The sequence below is a fragment of the Gallinula chloropus genome (genome assembly GCF_964237585.1).
Source record: "Gallinula chloropus genome assembly, chromosome: 4".
NCBI lineage: Eukaryota > Metazoa > Chordata > Aves > Gruiformes > Rallidae > Gallinula > Gallinula chloropus.
Genome location: NC_140088.1, coordinates 29322207 through 29345069, shown reverse-complemented (window position 1 = coordinate 29345069; position 22863 = coordinate 29322207). Strand labels below are relative to the sequence as shown.

Sequence of the window (22863 nt, the reverse complement as noted above, 5' to 3'; positions counted from 1 at the left end):
AGCTGCAATGCAAACTCTTCAGACAAAAAATTGTTTAAATAACTGAGTTGGGAAAAGGGAAAAAAAGCCCAAAACAAACCCCAATAACTTAAATGTTCTTGGGTCAGAAAGAAAACTAGTACTGTTTAGGTAATGCTCTCCTCCTACCAAGTGGTTGAAATAAATTTAGTTCTTCCTTGGTGTATACCACAGTTCATTCAAGGTTTTAAGGGGAGAGGCTTTTTGTTCCCACCATGCAGAAGAGACAAAGACCTGGCCCCTCTAACTCCTGTTGCTTCCTCAGCTCTGGTGCTCATCAACTAGCTGGGTACGTGTGGAACTAAACACCAACCTCACTGAAGACACTAGAAAGACCTTTTCGACGTCTTTTATTATTCTCATTTTCTTCTGTCTTCCCTTCAACCTGAAACGGTAAAGCCAAATCAAGGTCTGTTGATTACTGCAAGAGTTGCCAGATTTACCCAAACAGTTCCTCCCAGGATATTAACTTTCATAACCAGGCAAGTATGGTTTGGCCTGTGTTAAACAAGGCAAACACAAGTGAACGCTGCCAGCGTGCAACCTCCTTGCAGCACTGGTGAACCTTGACAGCTCCCACAACTTAGCAGGATCATTCCTTGTGCAAGGAGCCTGGTGGCCCTCATGGCAGCCATCACCTACATAAAAGCTGCCCTGTAACACCAGTCTGGGAGCTCTCTCTGGACTCTGAAGGGTGAAAATATGTACTTGTACATTTAGGTGAACACAGGCCCTCCAACATCCTTGTTCACCTTTTCTTCTTTCAGTACTGAAGAGTTGATAATTCACAAAGCACTAGCACATCCTTGAAGAAAAAGGCATGACAGCATCTGTGAATTTAAATCTAGACTACACTGGCTTCCAGATAAGCAACAAAATCCAGAAACCCCTCACTCTTCCACTATTAACTCCACATATCTCTCAACCTAGATATCTGCATGCAGATGAGATGTTCATAGTGCTGACACATCTCCCTTTTTGGAGCAATTATTGCCTGCCTTAAAGGTCTGTCTCCCTTGTAAGGCTCCTCTCCCTGACAGTGGCTTGACATTATAGTACTTAAGTAACCAAACTGCTCATTTTGTGTTCAAGCTACACACATATTATTTTACTGACCTAGAGATGATGACACAAATAATACACAATACTTCATACTCAGTCTGCACAAACTTGCAAAAATACTCAATGCTTAAAGATTTGTATCAGTTCTTGGCCAACTCAGTCCTGAAGATTTGGTACAACAAAAAGTTTTTTCGTCTGATAAATGTCATGTTTGGTTATACTTTAAGAACAACAAACTTCATTCCATTTATTTGCATTTGCCCAGGCTGTAACTTAGTGATTGCTTAGCCAACTTAAAAAAAAAAAGAAGAAAGAAAGAAGGATCAAAGAATACAGGCTTCCTTTTTACATATACACTGTTTGTAATAAATCATTATGCAGTGAATAGAAGTAATCCAAAACAACTTCTGGGCAAACACCGAAAGAATCAGATGACAGTGTTGTGATTACTTTGTGTGCTTTGGTACATTGTCTTTCAAGCCCCAGCTCTCAGTAACCCAGCTTTACACTACCTATAGTCATTAGTCTACCAAACAAGGGTGAACAACATAACAGCACAATGTATTCTGCCTAATCATCGGTACCACATAAAAGCAGAATTTGCTTAAGTGAATGGAGCAAACAAGATGCTGCCTTTCAAAAATCTTACATAAAGGACTTTCATTATCATATTTACAAAGAAGCAAAAGACAAAGCAACTTAATTGCCTAGAAAAACTTCAAGAAAAAGGACTGTGCCCTTTATTGTGTAAACACCTCCATTCATTTATTAGTCTGGAGCACAGGAAATCTCAGTTCCTCTCCAGCCAGGCTGACACTCCTAGGAGAATGGAAAACATTATCCAGCTGAGCACATGCTGCCAGAACAGCTACAGCCACACTAGCTCCAGGCCCCAGCTTCCTGGTCTCTCAAAGCCTGTGCCCAGATAAGGATCCCTTTTCCAGCCAAATCAAAGGACAAACTAGAAGGTGTGGAAAGTTTAGTAAGTGACAGTGTTACCCCAGCTGGTTTCTGAATCTGAGATACGCACATGCTTTCCCACTGTCCTGCCTGGATAATGCTCAGCATCACTTTTTGCAGGGAAAAAACCCTAAAACTGATGCCACAGCCAACCTCTTAACTCGAGCAGTTGCTTTCCAAGGAGCTTCCTTTCCCAGCTAGTTTCAGATGGTTATGGCACTTGCAAGTGTCTGTCCTAAGCAAAATACAGTCAGTTTTGCCAAATTCCATGCCATATCCATAACAAGGCTGCAAAGCTTCATGCAAAATGAGGTCTTGACAGTCCCACTCCCTAAGCTAATTTGGAAAACATTGCTTCCACTCTCCTCTCAAATGAGCCCATCACATGAAACCAGAGGGGCCCATCATGTAAATCACCTCATGCTTTCATGTAGTGCCAAGAACTATACCTCCTGTTATGACAGAAGGCTTATTTCATGACAGGAGGTTAGTCAGAGGGCTGTGTGGCTTAGTAATGCAAAGCTCTCCCCACTACTAAAAGTCTATTTATTTCTGCATGTAACTTATGGAAAAACAGCAACGTTATGGTCATGAAAAACGTTTTTCTTCTAAAGAAGTCACCCACAAGAAAACACATTTTTATTTGGTTTCTCACTGCTTGGTTAGCTGGGAAACATGTCACTTGGTTTTGTGCGTATGTGGGTGGCTGGGAAGAGTTTTATTCCCAAGAAGGGTATATGAGGTTACTGGGCAGTTGACTGTCCACAGGTTTTGAAAATGTGTTTGTAGGTGGAAAATATTCAAGACATAAGTCAGTCTAGGAAGTAGCTGGAAATTCTGGAGTAATTCTTAAGGTGAAAAAAAAAAATTAAAAAATCATATTTCTATCCAGACTGAGAAGATAGCAGCAAGTTTAAAAAGCAATATATTAAAATACTGGTAAATACAGTACATACATGTATGCTTGAACTCTTAAGGACACTGAATTCCAAAAGTAGGAAATCTGTACTTTTACAGGCAAAACTTAGTCTCTGCACAGGTGTGAATGAAACAGTACAGTTAAGCATTAAAGTCTGTTTACAAAAAAAAATTCAAACAAAGAACTTGAGAACCATCATAATTGATACACAGTTTCTGACTAGCTCCGGAAACTCAAAATGCAGAACAAATTTGCATTAAGCTATGTTTCAGAAAATGCAGAAGTTAAATTGGTTTTGGTGGAGGAGTGCATGCTGCTGTCTCTCTTGTGCTGGTTAATCTGCAGTGGTTGTACTTGAGCCTGTGCTACCTCTGAGCCGGGGTGTGCAGACACTCCCTATTTAAATTTAAAGGTAGACACTCCCCATGTAGGGACAAGGGAGACAAGGTAGGCTTGTCTGTGAAAGCAAAGCCCCTCCTTAAGATGTCCTTTCAGAAGAGGCCCATGTTAATGAATAGGCAGAAGGTGAAACAGTTTATTACTGAATCATTTCATCAGAATAACTTTGAAATTAAATTATATAAAGCTTTTTGAAGTTCTAAGCCATTCAAAAGCACATAGCCAATACTCTCACTGCACATAGTCCTATGTTAGATCGTATTAACTCAGGTTTCCACACCCCTTCCAGGTCCTGGTGTCTTCAATTACAACACGTAAGGACATGGATGTGTTTTATACAGGGACATTAAACAGGGCATGTCACTAAGTTCTCATTAATAAGTGACCAAGAGTGAAAAGCATATGGGTATGACTAAGCGATGATTATCACCAAGTCATGCTAGTCAACCTGCCCACTGTTTGTCACCATTGCAGGCTCTGTACAACTATAAGGGTTTGAAAACTTCCATACAGACCCTTGACAGCATCTGTAAACTGTTCATATCACTGCTTTACTTAAAAAAAAACACCAACATTCCCACCCAGTTAACGAGCATTCTAGCATATCAATGTTATATAATATTACAGTGATATATAATATTATAGCTGCATATTTAACTCTAGTAATACAGAACTACAGTACTATTTTTCTTAAAGGCAGAAGTAACTAAGAAAAATTGAAGACTTTGTCATTTCAAAAAAACCCAAACCACCGCAGCCCCCAACAAAAATATAAAACCTAACACATCTGGCATTGCACAAGACCACCTAAAAAAATGCTTTTTGAAAAATTTCCAAAAACAAAATATAAAAGACAATACAGGTAACAGAGCCAGGATCTAAAATATCTGATGTTGAAAACTGCAACTTATAAACAAACCAAATAAAGCATCTTTCTCCCCTCACTTCTGCCTACACTGAGGAAGACTGACACGGAGCATGGATATGAAGTCTTTCCAAGTACACCAAAATTCTCACTGATATATCTGTAAACGTGAAATTTCAAAAGGCCCTAACTAGGGCTACTATTTATGCTTCAGCAATTTGACAGTTCAGTTTTATCATTACAAACATCATAATGATTGAGTGTGCATGCATTAGCTTTGTTTGCTTTTTTGCTATGCTAAAAAAAATACCTCTTTCTCCTGGTCTTTTAATAGTAAGGTACACATAAACCCCTTTTTTCTGAGACCATTTATTTTCATCTTTTTAAAAGAGATTTATAGCGCAAGTCTTCCTTCACAACTTACCTTTGGTACTCGTTTTCTTGGGAAAGTTAAATTGATGTAATTATTAAAGATGAAGTTAGATGATTTTGCTGAACATAGATCATTATTTTCTCCATTTTGCTTGTCCCCAGCATCTGTGCAAAAAACAACTGTTTAGGATATGTATCCAGATTTGATTTTTAAATACTTTGACTAAGCCAGACCTTGTCAGTTGAGTGCTGGTAGCAACTACATGTAAGAAACCCAGGCAAACAAAAGTCAATACATACGATGTAGAGTGTCCTTTCAAAAAAGGAAGAGAAACACCCAGGAATGGACATGCAGTCATCCTTACCAGAGTATCACCTTAACAACCTGATATATGAACTTCATGATGTCAAGCAGCAGTTATCCAGCTGCTCTTGTTCACTGCAGCCACTAAGGACCTGCAAGACCTTGGTCTTCAATCAAGTTTTTCCCTCCCCTTTCCTTTTTTAAGCACAAGGTCAGACTGAAGCAGGTACGCTGACATGCCAGAACAGCTCAGATGGGAAAGGACTCCTGGCTCAAGACCAGTGCTCATAAGCAGCCTGTGTGAAGTGCTTCCGCTCCCCAAATTTGCAAGAATTAGGAGCAGTCTGGGTTGGCTTACCTACTGCCTGCAGAGGTGTGCCCCTGAACAGTTCATAAAACTTGGAGAGGTACATGACCATGCTGAGCTTGTCAGGCTCCCCGGCTGACCCCACCTCCTTCCCCGTGGTCACAGGGGGGATCCCAAACTCCTGCTCAGCAACATCAAATGCCAGCTGGTTGTTTTTGACAACATCCTCTTCGTTCAGAGCATCGAAGTCGCTGTGGGGACAACACACTGGCATCAGTGGTGGTTTGCTCTCTGCCCTCCTTGGAAACAAGCAGTGCTCTCCTGTTCGTTGGAGAGGTGCAGAATAGCACTAGGAATAAGGGCACAGGCATTTCACTGGCTCAAAGCTAGAGTTTACACAATGCAAAACTCAGTCTCATACAAATCCCATTATTACAAATCCTGGCTTTGCCAGAAATGTAATTTAAAAGCTATTTCGCTCAACTGGAATTTGATGTAGTCCTATGAAAAAGGATTCCCTTATTTATGAAAAAATGCAATTCCTTCTCAAAAGTGCTAAGAAACATTTTTTCCTCTCCAAATACAACTGTGAGACTAGAGATTTCACGTGTTAGCAATTGACTTTATATTTTTGATTAGTTCTGTGAATCAAAGCCATAAGGAGTAAATTTAGGTTAGCGTTTTATGAAACAAACGTGTTGTATGTATGCGTACACATGCACAGGCACTACATTTCTTTTTAAGGTGTTATACACACACTTTGAATGAGGACCTCCTGTCCATGTCATAACCAGATTTAGCAGTACCCTGAATAAGTACTTCACACATCTGGAATTGCGTTATCCATTCTCTAATCCATTTTCTATGGAACCTATTCTAAGATTCTGATCCCTTGAACAGCTTCCAAAATTCATGATTAAAATAAACATGTGAATAAATTACAAAGCTCCAGGCAGGGTAGTTTCTTCCTCCTCCTCCTAAGGAATGTGAGTTTTTGAACTCCCAAAGAATTCCCCCAACCCACCCAACATTTCTGTTTCTGGAGCGAGGGGGCTGCAGGCAGCCCTCTGCCCCAACCCTGTCCACAGCCCAAGAGCAGCCACCTCTCTTGCCTAACTGGCTTTGACCTGGCCAAGTCCTTCAGCAGTCCCATTTAATACAAAAAGCCAACAAGATCCAAACACAATGTTAATTAAACAGTAGGAGGTCTGTTACCTCAGGAAAATAAATCTATCAGCTTTCTAGAAAGTGTGTAAGAGACATCCTTTCCACAGACAGCAAAGATTATTTTGCTTCTTACACTTTCTTCCCTCCTTATATCCACAAAGCCATCCATAATTCCCATGATTTTTTTAAAACTAACCCAAGGCAAAATATATCTTGTTCTTAAAATGTTAGCTCTTCCTCTGGCAAAGCTGTACAAACAAGCACCCTGGGTATCACTCCTATTTTTTCCAACTTATCACACCTCATAAAAGAGCTCAATCATTTCTTCCATTTACCCACAATAATAAAAGGAGACTAATTCATTTGTTACTCTTAAGAAAGGCAAGAGACTGCATCTGCTGCATTCTGGATTCTGGTCAGAGAACAGTCATCCCACTACACACTGGATCAAGCAGTCCCAGTAACCCAGTGCCAGTAATTGCCATTCCTGACACCCATTACAAACTGACTCTCTTACATCTAACTGAGGAACCTTATATAAATTGTTAGCATAAGAAGTCAGGTCTTGGAGGGTTAGGATCCCAGAAACACAGTCAAAAGAGGAATATGTTGGCATAGATTCAATCCCTAAAGCAGTTAAGTTTCAAGGGCCAGTCCTTGTTGCAAGGGCATTGCACTCTTCTGGAGGAAGAGTTGTGCAAAATGACCATCTCCTGTGCACCTCCACAGCTCAATGTTTCCTTACATGACTGTCACTACAACACACCAAGGATGGCTCATTTAAGGCTCATCCAGGTATTTCTGTATCTCATGACAGTGAGATTATTATGGCTGCAGTTTTAACCACACGCTAAAAGCCAATCTCCAGGGACCTGGGAATGCAACTCTCACATTCTCCAAGTACTGCAATTTTTGTTTTAAATAGCCATGTCACTCCCACAAACATGATCATAAGTCATAACGTTCAAAGCCTTCTGAGCTCTTTGAAAGTATATATATTTCATTTTAAATGCCAGGCAAGGACAGAGAGAAAAAACAAAGCAAAATCAACCCCACCCTTTCCACCCCCCAAACCTGGCACTGGTATGCACCTCCTTGCAAAAAAACAGCAATAGAAGGCTACTACAGACTATTGGTGTTGGTGTTGTTCTAGTTGGACGTACACTATACTTTGCTAAGTGATTAATATATCTTACACTCAACAAGATCTACAGGTATCACTTACATGAGGTCAGGTCTGAAGCGGTGGATGATTGCACACAACGCAAGGCCACTTTTCCAGGAGGTAGTCAGGTCTGTGACGTTAACGTTACGGTACCCTTCGGTTTGTTTCTGACACCAGGTCAAAAGCTTGTTAGGTCGAGTATCTGACTCTACAGTTACAATGGAGAGCAAAGTTTTCAATCAGTTTTTGTATTGTCAGAAGGCTCCAGATACCAAGCCACAGCAAACTTGAGATTTACATACCATGTCTGGAGAGATTCACTGATCTTCTAATGGAGCTTACTCTTTCAAGAGGACACTGTTGTAACTCATTGGTAACATACAGCTGTCTCACCTACAAGTAAAATCAATTGGCAGTGTAACGTTAGAATTGGAGAGGAAAACCACGTTTTCTTTCTATGTTAACTTCATCAACAGCTGGATCTAAATTAAGGAGCCTCCTGAAGACTTGTTTATGTACTGCTTGTGGCCCTATTTCTCCTGTACCAAGAAAGAGCTGTGATTTCACAGTTGCAAATACTTACCTGGTGAGGTCGAACACAGCTTGAGTTCAAGTTGGGGTATCTTGTTCCTGGGTCAATGGTGTACTGGTCAAAGTTCTTGTTAATATTTTCAGGGGTGGTTTGAGGCAAGAGTCGATAAATGCTCTCCCTAACAGAGAAAAAAAATGCAAGTGATAGTGATTAAAATACCATTATATCAATAGTATTTCATTTTTTGCAGCTACCTGCACCTTGTTTTGATTCTGCCAGAATAAGCGTTATGCACCAAATAGATAATGCATCCATCCCATTTCTTATCCCTGTTCAGTAGATGATTCCAGACAGAAAAAGAACAACAAAAAGACAGACTCTTAGAACATATGCCCATATATTCCTGAGGCAGGAAGCAAGCAAGTAAAAGAAGAAAAAAAAAAGAAAAAAGAAGAAAAAAAGAGGTTACATCATTCAGTCATCTGGTTTTGCTTTAATCTCCACCCTGAGTAACTTCTTTACCACATAACAGCACTAAATCCCATCATTCTGCAATTCCTATAACCACCACAGCCCTTTTTATTATGCTGTTCAATTTTCCATGTGGGACTAGGCAGCGTTTGAGTCATCCCACAGGCTTCTATCTTAAAACTTCTCAAAGCATGGTACTCGGTAATGCTTCTATTTGGATTACCACAATAATGACTGTTTCTATTATGTTTCTGGCCCAAAACAGCCTGGGCAGATGGAGCTGAGCAAAGCTGTTGCCATCAGGACCAAAGTCAGAAACTTCAATCATCAGACTATGGTGACACCAGGATTGCTGGTGTACTTACCAGAATTTTTCCTTTGGTCAGAAAAACATTACACAAAGAAGCTTATGATGCAACAGAAAAACAATGCTCCTTTGCCACACGTTTATCAATCTAAATGGAGGATATCAGGGCTACTAAGCTAAAATGCAAAGCTAAAATCAACGATACCAACTATGAAAGCTACTAGTATATTTATTTAGACTTGTTTCAGGATTATTATTTTAATTAAAAGAACAGGTGCTGAAGTGGTTGGAGGATTAGTCTTTGGCACAAGGTATCTTTGGCTTATTTTCTTGAAGATCACAATTCTAGTAACTAGTAACTTGCCTTGGTGATTTAAACCCGTGTCATGCACACTACTAGATCTCTGTCTTAGTGTGCAGAAGCTCACAGAGCAAAGGCCTACTGCTGTTGCAAATTGTTCAGGATCCTGGAGGAATGGATAGTTTCAACCCAATACCATTGCAGTGAAGAAGAATATTTCTGTTGTTGACATTCTGAATTCTACTGCCTTCTACCAATACAGTAACTCTTTAAAACACTGGAAATGATGGAGAAGACAAAAGCAGCACTCACCGTTCAGCAAGGATTTCTAACGGGGGTTTTTCTTGAGCCCAGCTCCGCACCATCCATGCGGTATCAAAAGCAGCTAAGAAGCCTCTTGCACAGCCAGTACCCATTGGCCAGAAGGGCTGTAAGAAGCATTTACATTTTAATACCTCGTATTTCTTAAGGTCTTATTAGAAAGTAACTTGCAATGTGAATTTGGAGTCTAAGGTTTCATACGACCTTAGAAAAGTAGCCTAGAAAGAATTAAAATAAACCACAGCCAACTCTTGCAGTTTTTAGATGTTTTCCTCTTCTGAGTCTTAGGTACTGAAAAAGACTGATTCCACTTTTTCTTTTTTTAACTTTTATATTAAAAAACCTTATTTCTTAACCTCAAAAGGTAAAGGCTGAGGAAAAAAAAAAGATTCAATACTCAAAAATCAGTCAAAGAAAAAAGTAAAAACAAGCTGTCTGGCCTCTCAGCTCCTAATTTTGCTGATCTTTTCAAACATTCTGGGCTTTCAGCATGAGTTAAAAAAGAAATTAGTTGCAGTATATACTTTTCACTTCACAAAAAGAGAACATATTACAGCAAAGGGACTGCAATAAAAATTTGGACCGAGTCTTTCTCCATGATGGAAGTCAGGAAAATTATGCCATGCACCCAAGTTGAGGACACACAGCTCAGAGTTTTCAGACAAAAATACAACTACATAACAGGATGTCAGCCAGAGACTGCCAGCCAAGCAGCAGTTATGACATATGCTGTGGCATTAAAAAAAAAAAAGAAGAAAAGAAAAAGGTATTAAAAAATATTCCAAAGAAGGTACCAATATTTCAGGACATGTAAGAAATGACAGTTTGTCTTAGAGGGTAGATGGAATGGCTAGATTAAAGGAAAAAAAACCCAAATGACTGCTTGGAAGACATTTCAAGAAATACCTCAAGCAAACTATCTCCAACAAGTGCCACCAGGAGCTGATGTCTGTTCCTCTCTCTCACTAGTGCTGCGTTTTCAGATGCATACATGGAAGTAAAATCAAACATAGCTACATCTGGTTGCCCATAGTGATTAATTGCAAAATCCAAGGAAGGCAGCTGGTAGTTAGTTGCAAAGTCAGCAGCTTCTCTGGCATAAGATAGCAAATTGCTCTGGTTCACATTTTCCCCACAGAGGAGTAACTCGGTATCAATATAGTCCTGCAAGGGAGAAGTATACAGGATTAGATACTCAACTAACTTCCCTGTACTGCCCCAATCAGGAACTGTACGCCAACACTGAACAAGCAGCTTTATTTGCAATAGAATATTATAGTGCCTCACAGTTCCTTGGTTATGTGTTATTTTCATAACATTACTTCCCTCTCATCAAAAGATGTTATCATCATCAAAGTAATGCCTTTCTGCATGTGGGCACCCACACCTGAAACCACACAGAGCAGAAATACCTATATACCAATGACCTAACACATGGATCTCAGCCTCAAGGTTTGACTTAACCTCTCAGTAACGACAACTTCAAAGTTGGATCATAGAATCCAAGCTTTTCTGTTGTTCTATTTTGGGCTGGGTTTTGGGATTTTGGCTCATGTGGTGAAGGACCCTGTCTTTACAGGTCAACTTACTTAAAGCCAGTGATTATTAATAAGGTAGTTTCTATTTACAGCTTAATCATGGATGAGACCCCTAATCACAGGGATGATACTGCAGAACCGCTATTAGCCCAGTTGTTTTAGACATACTGGTTTTCTTTCCACTCAAACCTGAGCAGGTCAGGAAAACAGCCTTTGTGGGCCACAGCTGCTGCTTCCCTCCTCCTAACTCACCACAGATCTCCTGGGACTGACCCCACCTACAAACCCCAGCCCCTCAACATCCAGGGTCCACCTTATGCTCACCCACACACTGCTGGGGGCTGCCAGCCTTCCTCTCTCCTATCCCAGGTAGACAAGACCAGGTCCTCTGCCTTGGGAACCCCCATCTTCCAAAAGGGAAGAGATTGTGCCACTGAGCTTAGTGGTCCCATCAGAAATGCAAGAAGCCTTCTGATAGCTCCCCACAGGTACTTCCTTCAGGAAATGATACTTGACTGTTTCGGCACTATCATACTTCGCAAGAAAAATTGACCTCTCTGGTTTCCAGGAAAAGAAATTTAAATGGTGCCAAAACACTTTCTAAAAACAAAAGAAAACAAACACTCACATCAAAAAAGATTATTAAAAGATTAAAAAAAAGCCTCAAAGTCCCAAAACTACTTTTGAAAGTTCAGGCCATCATGTTTATAGCATCCACCTATCATGTTTCACCTACTTTAGAGAATTTGCAATTTAGCCTGGGGTAGGTTTTAACACTTCTCTGTTTGCCTGATAAAACTGGACTTAGCTGTGCTAAGTTCTCCTTGAAATAAATAAGGTTTGTATTTTTTCTGGTGTGATGACCACACCAAATATTTCCAAGGTGAGTCAAGATCCCATTTCAGACAGTTTCAGAACAGACAAATTTAGGAAGTATTGTTTTCAATTTTCTACAGAAACTTTGTGCTGACTGGAAGGAAAAATGAATAAAAGAGCCACAGTAAGATGGAAGTGACCTGAGCTTTAATGAAGTGATCTAGTAAGTCTATAAATACTCTCTATAACATGCAACAATGTTTATGCAGATGTTGACACTTATTCTGTGCCAAGTACATAAAATAGTGATTTAACCATCATTTTTACATACATTAATAATCACTCCTTTGTCCAGAAGACTCTGCTTTTTTGCTGTCATCACAAAGTAATGAGTGCTATCTTTATAGTAAACAATATTCTCCAGGTCAATTCCTGAAAAGAGACAATACATTTGTTATGTAGTACAGTGCATTGTCTGTGTCATTTACTAAGAACAGGTGTGTTTCCTTCTTGGGATACATTCACTTCCCCAGCTGGATGAAGCATTATTAGACAAGATGCTCTAAAGCAAAACAAAACAAGAGAGGAGATTGGCCTTACACCATAAGAGTTTGTCTCAGTATCATTTGAAGTTACTTAGCATCCTTCTTAAGGAATAGCCAGGTAATTACAGCCTTAATCCTCTGAGGTAGAAAACAGAGGCCAAGGGAACAAAGTGCTTTTTAGGTTGCCATGGCTCTGGCATTGGGCCTAACGAGGATTTTTTGGTTTTTTTTATGATAATTTTTTTTAAATCACTCTAAATCAAGAATGAGATTGCTTGTACTGACAGTGGATGCAACTATTCCGAAACCCCTCTTCATACAGATGCGTTTCACAGTTTATATGTTAAGTATTTATGGCAAGTTCCTGTCTAATTATTTTCAGTTTATCAGATCTACACATCAAAAAGCAAGAAGAAACTCCTCTCAAAGGCAGAGCCTTTTTCACAGGGTTTAAGCTGTTCAGTATGTGAACAGATGCAAACAAAACAATCCATGTCTTAAGGGAAATCTCTGGGCACTGAAAATGCTCTTCTAAATTTGTTCAACATAGCAGACATTTTTGCAGTTGAGAAAAATTTAAACATTAAAAGAAGCTATGATGTGGCAACGCCCAAGCTAAAAAAAAAAAATTAAATAATCCCACTCTACCATAAATGGACACCCCCATCTGCAAGAGTCTCACATCAACAGCATTATAGCACTTGGGGGTTTTAATATAATATATTTAAATTGATGTAAATAGCGATAGGAGGGTGGCCCAGCAGATGAAGAGTTCCTTTACTGCCTCTTGTATGGAAAAAATGAGGATGTACCTACCCGTTTCTTCTTTAAGGTCCTGAAAGAACTTCTGATTGAAGATGAAAGCAACACCACTAATTTCTTCTACCTTGGCTTCTGCAGTTGTATTTCTGTTTATAAAATTGGCAGTGATAGCTATAGCCAGCTTTCCACGAAACTCCTTCCTCCTAAAACCTGGTAAGCAAAAAAAAGATTTAAAACCACTAGAAACTTTGCCCTGGACTTTCAGGGAGGGTCAGTTCAAGGCAGCTCGGTCTCTTTCCTACATCTAGACCTACACTTCATCAAACAACACGCCATCAGCAGATTCTGTTATTCCTCCAAAACTCCCTTGAATGCAAAGAACTTTTTCTCATTACCAGCTGCAAAACTGGAGCTGTACTGCATTCAAAATAAAGTCTCAGACAAAAAAGTCTGGAAAGGAACTATAGGCAGATGTTGAACATGGGAAGAAATTAAGGGTAAGTGATGATTAAAGCAAACCAGACTGAAATAGAGCAGATCAAATTTAATGGAGGGAAACATTTTTAACATGCTAAATATCAAACATGCAAGAGGTCAGCAATCAAAAGCAGCAGAGGTACCTGAAAAACAGAAACCTCTGCAACAGTGTTCAGGTGCACCCACAACCAGCTAATAAGGTCTTTCAAATTTATTTGGATTTGAAAAAAAATCAGTGGCTTAACTGTTACATTTCCAAGGCCAGACTGACTGCGAAGTTACTTGCTCTCTCACTCTGTCCTGGCTTCCTCCTTTCACAAACAAACCCCACTAAGTCACAATCATGCAATCACACACTGAAGTTTTCCCTCTGTGTATTCCCCTCACTAAGTAAATTCTGAAGTAGGACAGAGGGTCCTTAGAGCATTTTTAGCCAATTACAGGTGACTTTTCAGAGAATACATGTATTTTTTTTATGAAGACATAAACCAGCTATCAACTTTTGTCTCTGTGCTTCTTTATATGTTCTCATTTCATTTGGATACATTTAATATGGCAATACCAGATTCCATATGTAAACACTCTTCAGTGCACCAAATATTCCCCTTAGATCCTGGGGATCCTACAATAACCATTACCTTCTCAATAGTCTGCAGATGAGGTAAGAATAATCTCATTTTGCTGATACCTGACTACTTAAGCAGTCTTTCATGGGAGATAGCTGGACAATGGTGTGGGTAAGTTCCTAATAGAGCATTATAAGGAATGAACTCTAATTATATTGTGGTTGACAGATATAAGAATAGGCAGACAAACTATGACAGTGATAAAAAAAGAAATAGCATACCTAGTGAACTGAAACTTAACATGGATATGATTAAAGCTACAGGGGAATTTATCATTCAGTAACAGGTTTGTTCATATGATACACAAAGAGCTTAGCTAGTATCTGACTAAGACAGATGGACAGCTCAGGTAGTCTGAATTCTCAGTAGTGGCTCAAGTTCACAAAATATTTCTCCCCTCTCCATCACCCTAGTTATTTGTTATCTTTGGTATCCAAAGTAACTGATTCTGAAGTCAAATCACCTCTATAAAAGAGCAATACCTCTGAATGACTTCATTAAATATGCGGCTGTCATATTTTAGTCATTAGTTCAAACATACGGTGTGGACTTACAGCACTACAGCAAAGAACATGCAATTCCTTACCTGTATCTTGTCAATCTCCTTAAGGTTAAATCATCTCATAATTACTTAACCTTGAAGTAAGCCCAATGGTATCATTATGCACTTTGTAGGCAATGTAGATACACAGGGCCAAGAATCGGTAATTACATTAAACGTCTTTATTTTGAGCTCCAGCTTAACAAAAAAAGCAGAAGATACTACATAAAAATAGTTTCCACACAGACTGCAGTGGACTGAAAAGACAGCCTCTTGGTTTGTGTTCTCCTCTTGACTTTTAAGCCTTTCAAAAATACCCTAAGGACCATGAATAAGGTTAAAAGCACAGATTCACCTACCTTCTAATGTGTTCCTACGGCCATCTGCACCAATAATAACATCAAATTCATACTCTGACAAAGGGTGATCCACGGGAAGAAATTCAGCCCTCCAACCTGTCTCTAATAACACAAAGAATAATATTTATTCATTCTTCAGTAATACAATGAAGAAGTATTTTCAGACTGAAAAAAGGGCATTAAGATAAACAGTCCATTTCTCACTCAAACCAAGCTGAATTTGGCTGCATTCAGGCTGTATTAGCATGGTATCAAGCTCAAACTGACAAAAAGAAAAAAAAATAAATGGAAGCCTTCACTTGTATCACCTACTGCACTAAACTTCCTCTCAGAGCCACATCACAAGAATATGCTTAAGCATTTCAGATAACTGGTAAGACTCTGCATGCCAGTGGGAGTTATATCAAATCTGAAAGCAAAATGATGTCTGGAGAGCTTAATCCATCTTCAATATTTACATTATCAATAAAAAACTGCTTTTGCAACACGACACCAAAAAACCATACCAGACTCCCTACAAAGCCTCAAACATGTGCCAGAAGGCATAGTGCAAAACCTCAGCTTCTCAGACCAGGTCGTATTTTAAGCATTATCAGTGTTCTGTTACAATGACACTTATCATGAATACGACCACCTATAGCAAACCTCACTCAAAGTAGGGCAAAAGACTCCCATTTCATTTAACAGAATTTAACTACATTGAATGATTTAAAATATAAGGCCTGACATAAAAATAAGGTACTGTATACAGGACCACATTATGGTAAACAATACTTTGGTTTTCTTGATCTTCAGGAGGTTCCAGGACTTTCACGAACTCTAAATTCACATGGATTTCAACTCCTAATATAAGTGCAACTTTGAAGAGGATAAGTTGAAGTTGTCGAATACCTGCAAGACAGTGAGTAGCAAAGACATATTTAATACATGAGCAAGCAGAACTGCTACCAGCGTGCTCCCCAAATGATAGTCAGTGTTAACACAAGCAGGAAGCATTATTATTTCCTATACTGTGACAGATGCAAATGTAGCAACCACCAAAGAGTGTCAGTCTCTTCGGTCTTATTTTCTCTTGCACCACAATCTCATAGATAAAATGTATTTCAGTAGTTTTCTTAGAATACGTTTTTTTGAGCTTTCCTTAATGATATTTAAAGGATTTGCTAACCAATATGTTGACCACTTTAGGGCAGAATATTTTACAGCCTATTTACCTGAAAAAATATCCCACTTTTCAATATTTTCTCATTTAGATTAAGGACTGTGTCTACCTTTAATAATATTAGAATGGATATCAGTGGTCTTCATACTTTGTAATAAATCCTTATTAGTTACTCAAATCAGACTAACAAAAAAGCTGCTCCACAAGACTGTCATTTGTTCAACTGCCATTTTGCTTAAATGAGACCACTCTTTCATTGTGAGCATACATGTGCTTACACGTTTGAGGCAGATGAACTTTCTGCTAAATCAAGAATGTCTCAATTAATCTGATCCTTGTGCACCTCTAACCTGGACAGTGCTCATGCTCTCAGATACTTACTGATGTGATCAATAGACCCAGCACAGAATTTTCCATAAAATTTCTTTGCTCCCAGTCCCCGGAGGTCATGGATTGTAAATGGCCAGAGATGCAACACATTGTTTCTCGAAAAGGTGTCCCTCTTCTCCACAACGACAACTTTGGCTCCCAGGAAGGCAAGTTCTATGGCAGTCCTCAAGCCACATGGGCCACCTCCGACAATTAAACACTACAGGAGAAAAAGAGTTTTATATTCACTCCCATATAGTTTCTAACTTACTCTATTGCTATGACTTGATATTCAGCCCAGCTTATGCTACTGAGAGTGCATTCAAGCCACCTATTCAAATCAATAAGTGTTCAATTGTTTGTTCCCATGTGGTGTTCAGTTAATTTATAAGAGAGCAAACTGTACTTCATGCAGACATAGAAAGAATCTGATAAAAAGATGTAACAGAAGAAACAACAAAAAGCCAAACACTTGACCATCTGCTTGTATGTTTCTAATTCACATTTAGTGTTTCAAAAGTGCTTGCAGTAAACAGGATTACAGTTACATAAAAGGGAGGGGAAGGAAATATGTGCGCTATTTTTGTTTTAAAGAGGAAATTGGTGTATGTTTGCTAGACTTGTTCACAAATCTATAAGCTAGTAGTCTTAGAACATTTGTTATTCTGTCTTTAAAGTGAGGGCACATACTGAATTAAAAGCCTAGTTCACCTACTGCTGTAAAAGCAAGGGCATGCCAAGAGAAGTCAGCATAATTGTCCTGCTTCACCAGAGCCAGGGAACTCAGCCTGTCCATTTCACCAAATGGTCAATATCCACACTCTCAGGACAATCACATTTTAGGAGCTTAACTTTAAATTCAGGCATCCTCAGAAGAACTGCTTCAGAAACAAGTTACAGAGAATTCTTGCCCATGTTTTTTTATTTGACAGCTGTAAGTTATCACAGACTAACAAGTGAAGGATTTCCAGAAAGCAAACTAATTAAAACCCAAACATATCTAATGCTTACATTTCCCTGACCGATTACAAAAAGCTGATTAGAAACAGTCTTACAGCTGGAAAACACTGCTGTTCCACGCAGCCCCCACAAAAGCTATGCCATCAGTTCAAGCACCGGGCTTGGGCAGGGCGAGATGAGGTGGGCTGGAGAGGAGAGCTCTGGCTGCAAGGCCGGGCTGCGCCACGTTACAAATCCAAACCCATTATCTCACAAGCCAGACATGCTCCTGTGCATCCCGCACACATAGCCAGACAGTGATTATAGTTTCAAAGCAAGCACAGGCTGTATCTGGAGGCTTGCTGGATACAAGTCTGGTTCCCATTACATTACAATTTCATAAAATAGAGTCATTTATTTATTTTGGTTTGTTCATCATTTGTTTTCAAATTTTACAACGTAAGCAAAAATTGTCTGGTGCTGGCTTTTGTCCGTGACTTTTGTCCAACCCAATCATAAAAATGTAAAAAATGTTTTTAAATTAAATGAATAATTCAAATGCCCACTGAAAGAAAAGGTCCTGGGAGGTGCTTTTGCTTTGCTTTAGGGCAAGTGTTTGGTTAACTAGAGACACTCAATAAGTTAAAAGCAGGTTGTTGCATTAGACACTTGGCCATTTTCCTTGTAAAAGAACATTCAATTCATAATTTCACAAGAACACTCCTTACTGCATGCTAAATATTAAGAAAATATCAACAGATGTAATTATATAAAGGAAGAAAATGGAGTGCAGATGTTACCCAGAGTGAAGTGGATCACTGGTGGAGTCTGGGTCAGCTCTTTCCTGTACATGCTTGTTATGATTAACATGGGAACTCGGAGCTCTGACAACTAAGTGACTACCTTCACAGCTACACAGCTTTCCAGTAACATTTAGCAAGCAGTCAGGAACATTTTACAAATAAAGACCATACATGGTTTGATAAGGTGGGGTTGGCTTCTCAGCTAACAAGCCGTATTATATATAAAGTAACTTTAAAAAAAAAAAAAAGCAGGCCTTTGAGATTTAGTCATAGCGGATTCTGCCAAGTAATAAAACCCACACAGAAAACTGACAGTTCTCCCTGATGCTTTGGAACGCAGTATGTTAAAATGTTAAGGAGGATTCTGCCCTTTCCTATCCTCCTATCACCACTGACAAAGTATCTACCTAATTGCCTACAGACATTGTGAAAAATGGTTGTGTGTTTGCTATCATCCATGGTTACCTTCCATAAACATATTTATCTATGTCTCAGAACTATTTCTTCTTTGATTAATTAAGGAAGCTTCCTGCTGGTGTAAGAACCCACTCTTGGTACTTTGTAATCTTTTTTGAAACTTCTGGGTTCAAAACCAGCAGAAAAACCTTGCAAAGGTGATTCCTACTGTCTTTATAGTCCCAACTTTATTAAGTTAGGAAAAGGAACCTACCACTGTGCTATTCTAGCCCCTTTCCCCAGCTCTCTGCTTGGAAACCAAGTCACAGGAGAAACCTTCTTGCAGTCATCTTAGAACAAACTTTGAACAGCTCCTTGTTTTCATCACCTGCTAGCTCAGTCTCCTGGCTTCTCAGGGGCTGCTTTTACAATTAATTTCTTGCAATTTAATACAGATCACAGTAACTGACATCACATAAGGAAGACCTGAATAATCAATCCTGAAATGTAACAAATCAGCTTGGACAAACGCCAATGGTTTCTTGACATCCATATTGCCATTCACAGCTCAACTGCCTTTTAATAGTGCCAGATCATCTCCTAAACAGGTGATGACTTTTCAAAGCATTTTCTGACAATTAATCAAAGAAACAGTTGCTGAAGGGGACTGACAAGGAGCTTTTGCATTCCTTGTTCAGGCTGGAAATGAAGGGAGAAAGACTTGTTCAGATTATAGGGTAGGATATCCAAGAATGAGATCACAACTAGACCTTGATGACCTGTCTGAAGAACCAGTACCATGTTGGATGTTATATCCTGTTTTACTAAGAGAGTATACCATGTCAGTGCAAGATAGCAAAACTGCTGATCTTGTGCCTTCAAATGTATATAAATACTTCCTGTCAATAGAGAAGCTTAATTACGTTTAATACACTTCCTAAGAACAGCACCTATGTTACGACAAGACAGGACCAGGCTAAGAGAGAAAAGGAATAAATGTGAAGGGAGAAAACACCACAGGTATGCATTCATACGGTAGATTAAAGCATGGGATTTTAAAATGCCAAGTTTCCTCCCTTATGAAAATAATGTACCTTAGCACATATTTCATCCAAAGATCTTAAAAATGCTTGAAATACTGAGCACTCATCCACTAGAATGGGAAATGCACACACTGGGAGAAGGAGCTCTGACAAGGGCTCCCCTGGCTGCTACCCTGCCCCAGAGCTGTGTGTGCAAGTTCCCCAGCCATGGGGAGAAAAGCTGGGCCCGTGAATGCCCTGCACACACCAAAGCACCAACCCAGTGCTGCTCCACCTGTGGTCCACCACACTGTCAGCAACAGGACCATGTAGGTTATGTACATCAAGCTTCTTGCACCAAACTCCAGCTACGCAGTACCTGGCAGTGCTGAAGAGACTGCCCATAAACACTACCTCCTATGAGCAGCGGTCACCATGAGTACCTTGCACGAGAATTGTGTGTGAGCTAAATTAATCTACTCTTCTTGCAAATATTCCAGATATGAATGATACTGATTATGATAAACACAAGAATGAAAATTTTACACTTAGAATATAAATTATCACAAGTAGAGCGGACATGCTGGTTTCTGTTAAACTTCTGCAGGAGTAGGTTTAGAATACCAGTTATAAAATTCCCTTTGAAGAGAACTAATGCACATTTACAGGCTAGTGATAGTTGCCTAGTGAAACACTTAGGACTATTTCAATTTAAAATTATAAATATTATGTAAAGCATAAGATATCTTGTACTTCAAAGTAAAACACTAATAAGCCCATGTGTATTTTACAAAAGTTGTCTGCTTAAGCTACTAATTACTATGATTCTAAAGTATTATTAAAAAATACTTTACTTTCCCTAAAAGATAATTATTTGTTTCTGTGTAAATCTTGTCCCACACAGTAACCAAGCACAGTACTCATTCCATTATTTATCTTCAGATTGAAACAGAGCAGAAACAATGTATTTTTTTCCTGGTGCAATTAAAAGATATCAAAAAGTTTCACTTGTAATAAACATACACAGCATTTGGTAAGTTTCATAACTTTGATCCTATTCAAAGATCAATCTGAACATAAGAGATGCTACTTTCTCTCTCTTACTATGTTTAAGAATGGCAGTGCCTTGAAAATCTCCAGAAAATGTTTCTATACTAAGAGCATTTAGTTCTGAGCTACCTGGCAGCATAGGTTCTCTCTCCGAATGTAGAACAACTTTTGGGCCAGGCGCAGGTTTTCAACATGATATCCTGTATATAATGTACAAAATAGGAGGAAAGGAAAGGGAGGGAAGGATACTAAATAGAGGCCTCTTGCAACCCCTCCCATCCTCCACATTTAAATCTGCAGCATGGGAATCCAGGCACCTACATCCCCTTCTGGAAAAGCCATATGCAGTTTAACAGCTGAGACTTTGCTGAACACCTCCATTGGTTTTCACACAGTAACGTACCCTTACAGAAACAACTGAGGTTTAGCAAACAAAATTTGACAAAAAAAAAACCCCACACCAAATAATGCTCTACAACAGCCTAGTCACAAAAATCTCACCCACTTTAATAGTTTAAAGGCAGAATCTACTCATTTACCCTGAAAAATGTAAAAAGAAGTTAGTTTTCAGCATTTATGTGCTCATACTCAAGGAATCGACCAGATGGTAGCAGCGTGTGGGTGGGGGATGTCACCAAACAGCGTCTCTTTGCCCAGTTAAGAATCCAAAACCCCATCGTAGCTTAGTACGTGACAGTTACCATCCAACTCTAAATCCCTTCCTCCTCTCCTGCCCAAGGCACTCAACCATTAAATGAGTCCTAGAAAATAACGGTGTGTTCAATTATGATCCAGTCCCCATGTGTTTTAGGATGGAGATGGAAGTTAGAATAACTCTAGGCACCCAAGATTTTCTCATTTCTGTCTTTCAGTTGTTTGGGAGGTGAAGAAAGGGAGATTACATTTAGTTGGTAACTCAACAGTAACTGGAGACACGGAGACACACTCTTTATTGTCCTACAGCACACCAAGTCAGAAGCACCACTTCTACTCTTCAGTGGAAATGCACATATATACTAGTAAAAAAATTGAGAGAACCATTTGCCTGGATTATTTAACTTCCTTTATCTTATATGTCGGTTACCCAAATCACCACATGGAAATCAAAACCTATAGGAATAGATTTTGCTGCTAGAAACGAGAACCAAGGGGTGGCTTTCCCAGTGCTCATCAAAGCCACTGCCCTCAGTGTTTGTGAGGCTCCCCACACAGTGATAGGAGGGTCTGCCTGCACACAGACAGCTGCAGGACACAGAGGGACAGAATGCTTTGCCTTTCCATAGCAAAATCTCTTCCATCATCTGGTCCGGGCCTCAGGTGTTTTCATTTCCATCGTAAACAGATCTGGGACTTCACAGCAGCCTGGGCCTTCACACAACATCCAAAGCAACAGGGATGCACCAAGGATTAATTTGACTGACTCCACAGGATTACATCCTACATGGATTGGGGCAAGTGTTTATTCAGGATAGAGCTAAATGTGATGCAACACGAGATAGGCGCAAAATGTAATGAAACAACACATTTTCTGGATCAGCAATGACTTTCCCTGGAAAGGCTCCAAAGAGAAACAGCTGCATAAGCAGCTACGGCAGACAGTTACCAGAAGCGGCAGTGGAAAGCTCTCCCCACCACAACCCTTTCCACTTCATCCCCTTTGCTAGACATGAAAATGCTTCTGGCAAAAATAGGACTGCTCAGTAGGACATTCCTGACTTACTGATTTACAGTTCATCTCACATCTGTGGCCTTAGATTTTATCACAAATTCATTGACAGACCCTGGACACAACAGGGCACTCAAGCATACCCCGAACACAGTAAATAGGCAATATAGTTTTTAAAGTTTGAAACACTGTAATTGAAGTCACTTAAGAATAAAATTATATATACTACTTCAGACAATATTAAAAATGAGAAGAGCTAAAGCTTTATTGAAAGAAAGAAAACAAAAATGGAAAAAAAAAGGTTCATTTCACAATAGGCATG

At 39.4% G+C, this 22863-nt stretch overlaps 1 protein-coding gene across 3 annotated transcripts in view; it reads right to left on the bottom strand.

The window, feature by feature from the left end:
- MICAL2 (microtubule associated monooxygenase, calponin and LIM domain containing 2) overlaps positions 1 to 22863 on the bottom strand; it is a gene marked incomplete at both ends in the record, with an annotated part of 99340 nt that overhangs the window by 63189 nt on the left and 13288 nt on the right. For all 3 annotated transcript variants that reach the window (XM_084263858.1, XM_084263859.1, XM_084263860.1), the window contains 13 exons: positions 332 to 403; positions 4648 to 4760; positions 5258 to 5457; positions 7599 to 7746; positions 7841 to 7931; positions 8122 to 8248; positions 9462 to 9577; positions 10377 to 10634; positions 12156 to 12256; positions 13186 to 13341; positions 15135 to 15236; positions 15909 to 16025; positions 16678 to 16885. In XM_084263858.1, coding sequence (XP_084119984.1) covers positions 332 to 403; positions 4648 to 4760; positions 5258 to 5457; positions 7599 to 7746; positions 7841 to 7931; positions 8122 to 8248; positions 9462 to 9577; positions 10377 to 10634; positions 12156 to 12256; positions 13186 to 13341; positions 15135 to 15236; positions 15909 to 16025; positions 16678 to 16885 — 1809 coding nt within the window. The remainder of the gene's footprint in view (positions 1 to 331; positions 404 to 4647; positions 4761 to 5257; positions 5458 to 7598; positions 7747 to 7840; positions 7932 to 8121; positions 8249 to 9461; positions 9578 to 10376; positions 10635 to 12155; positions 12257 to 13185; positions 13342 to 15134; positions 15237 to 15908; positions 16026 to 16677; positions 16886 to 22863) is intronic.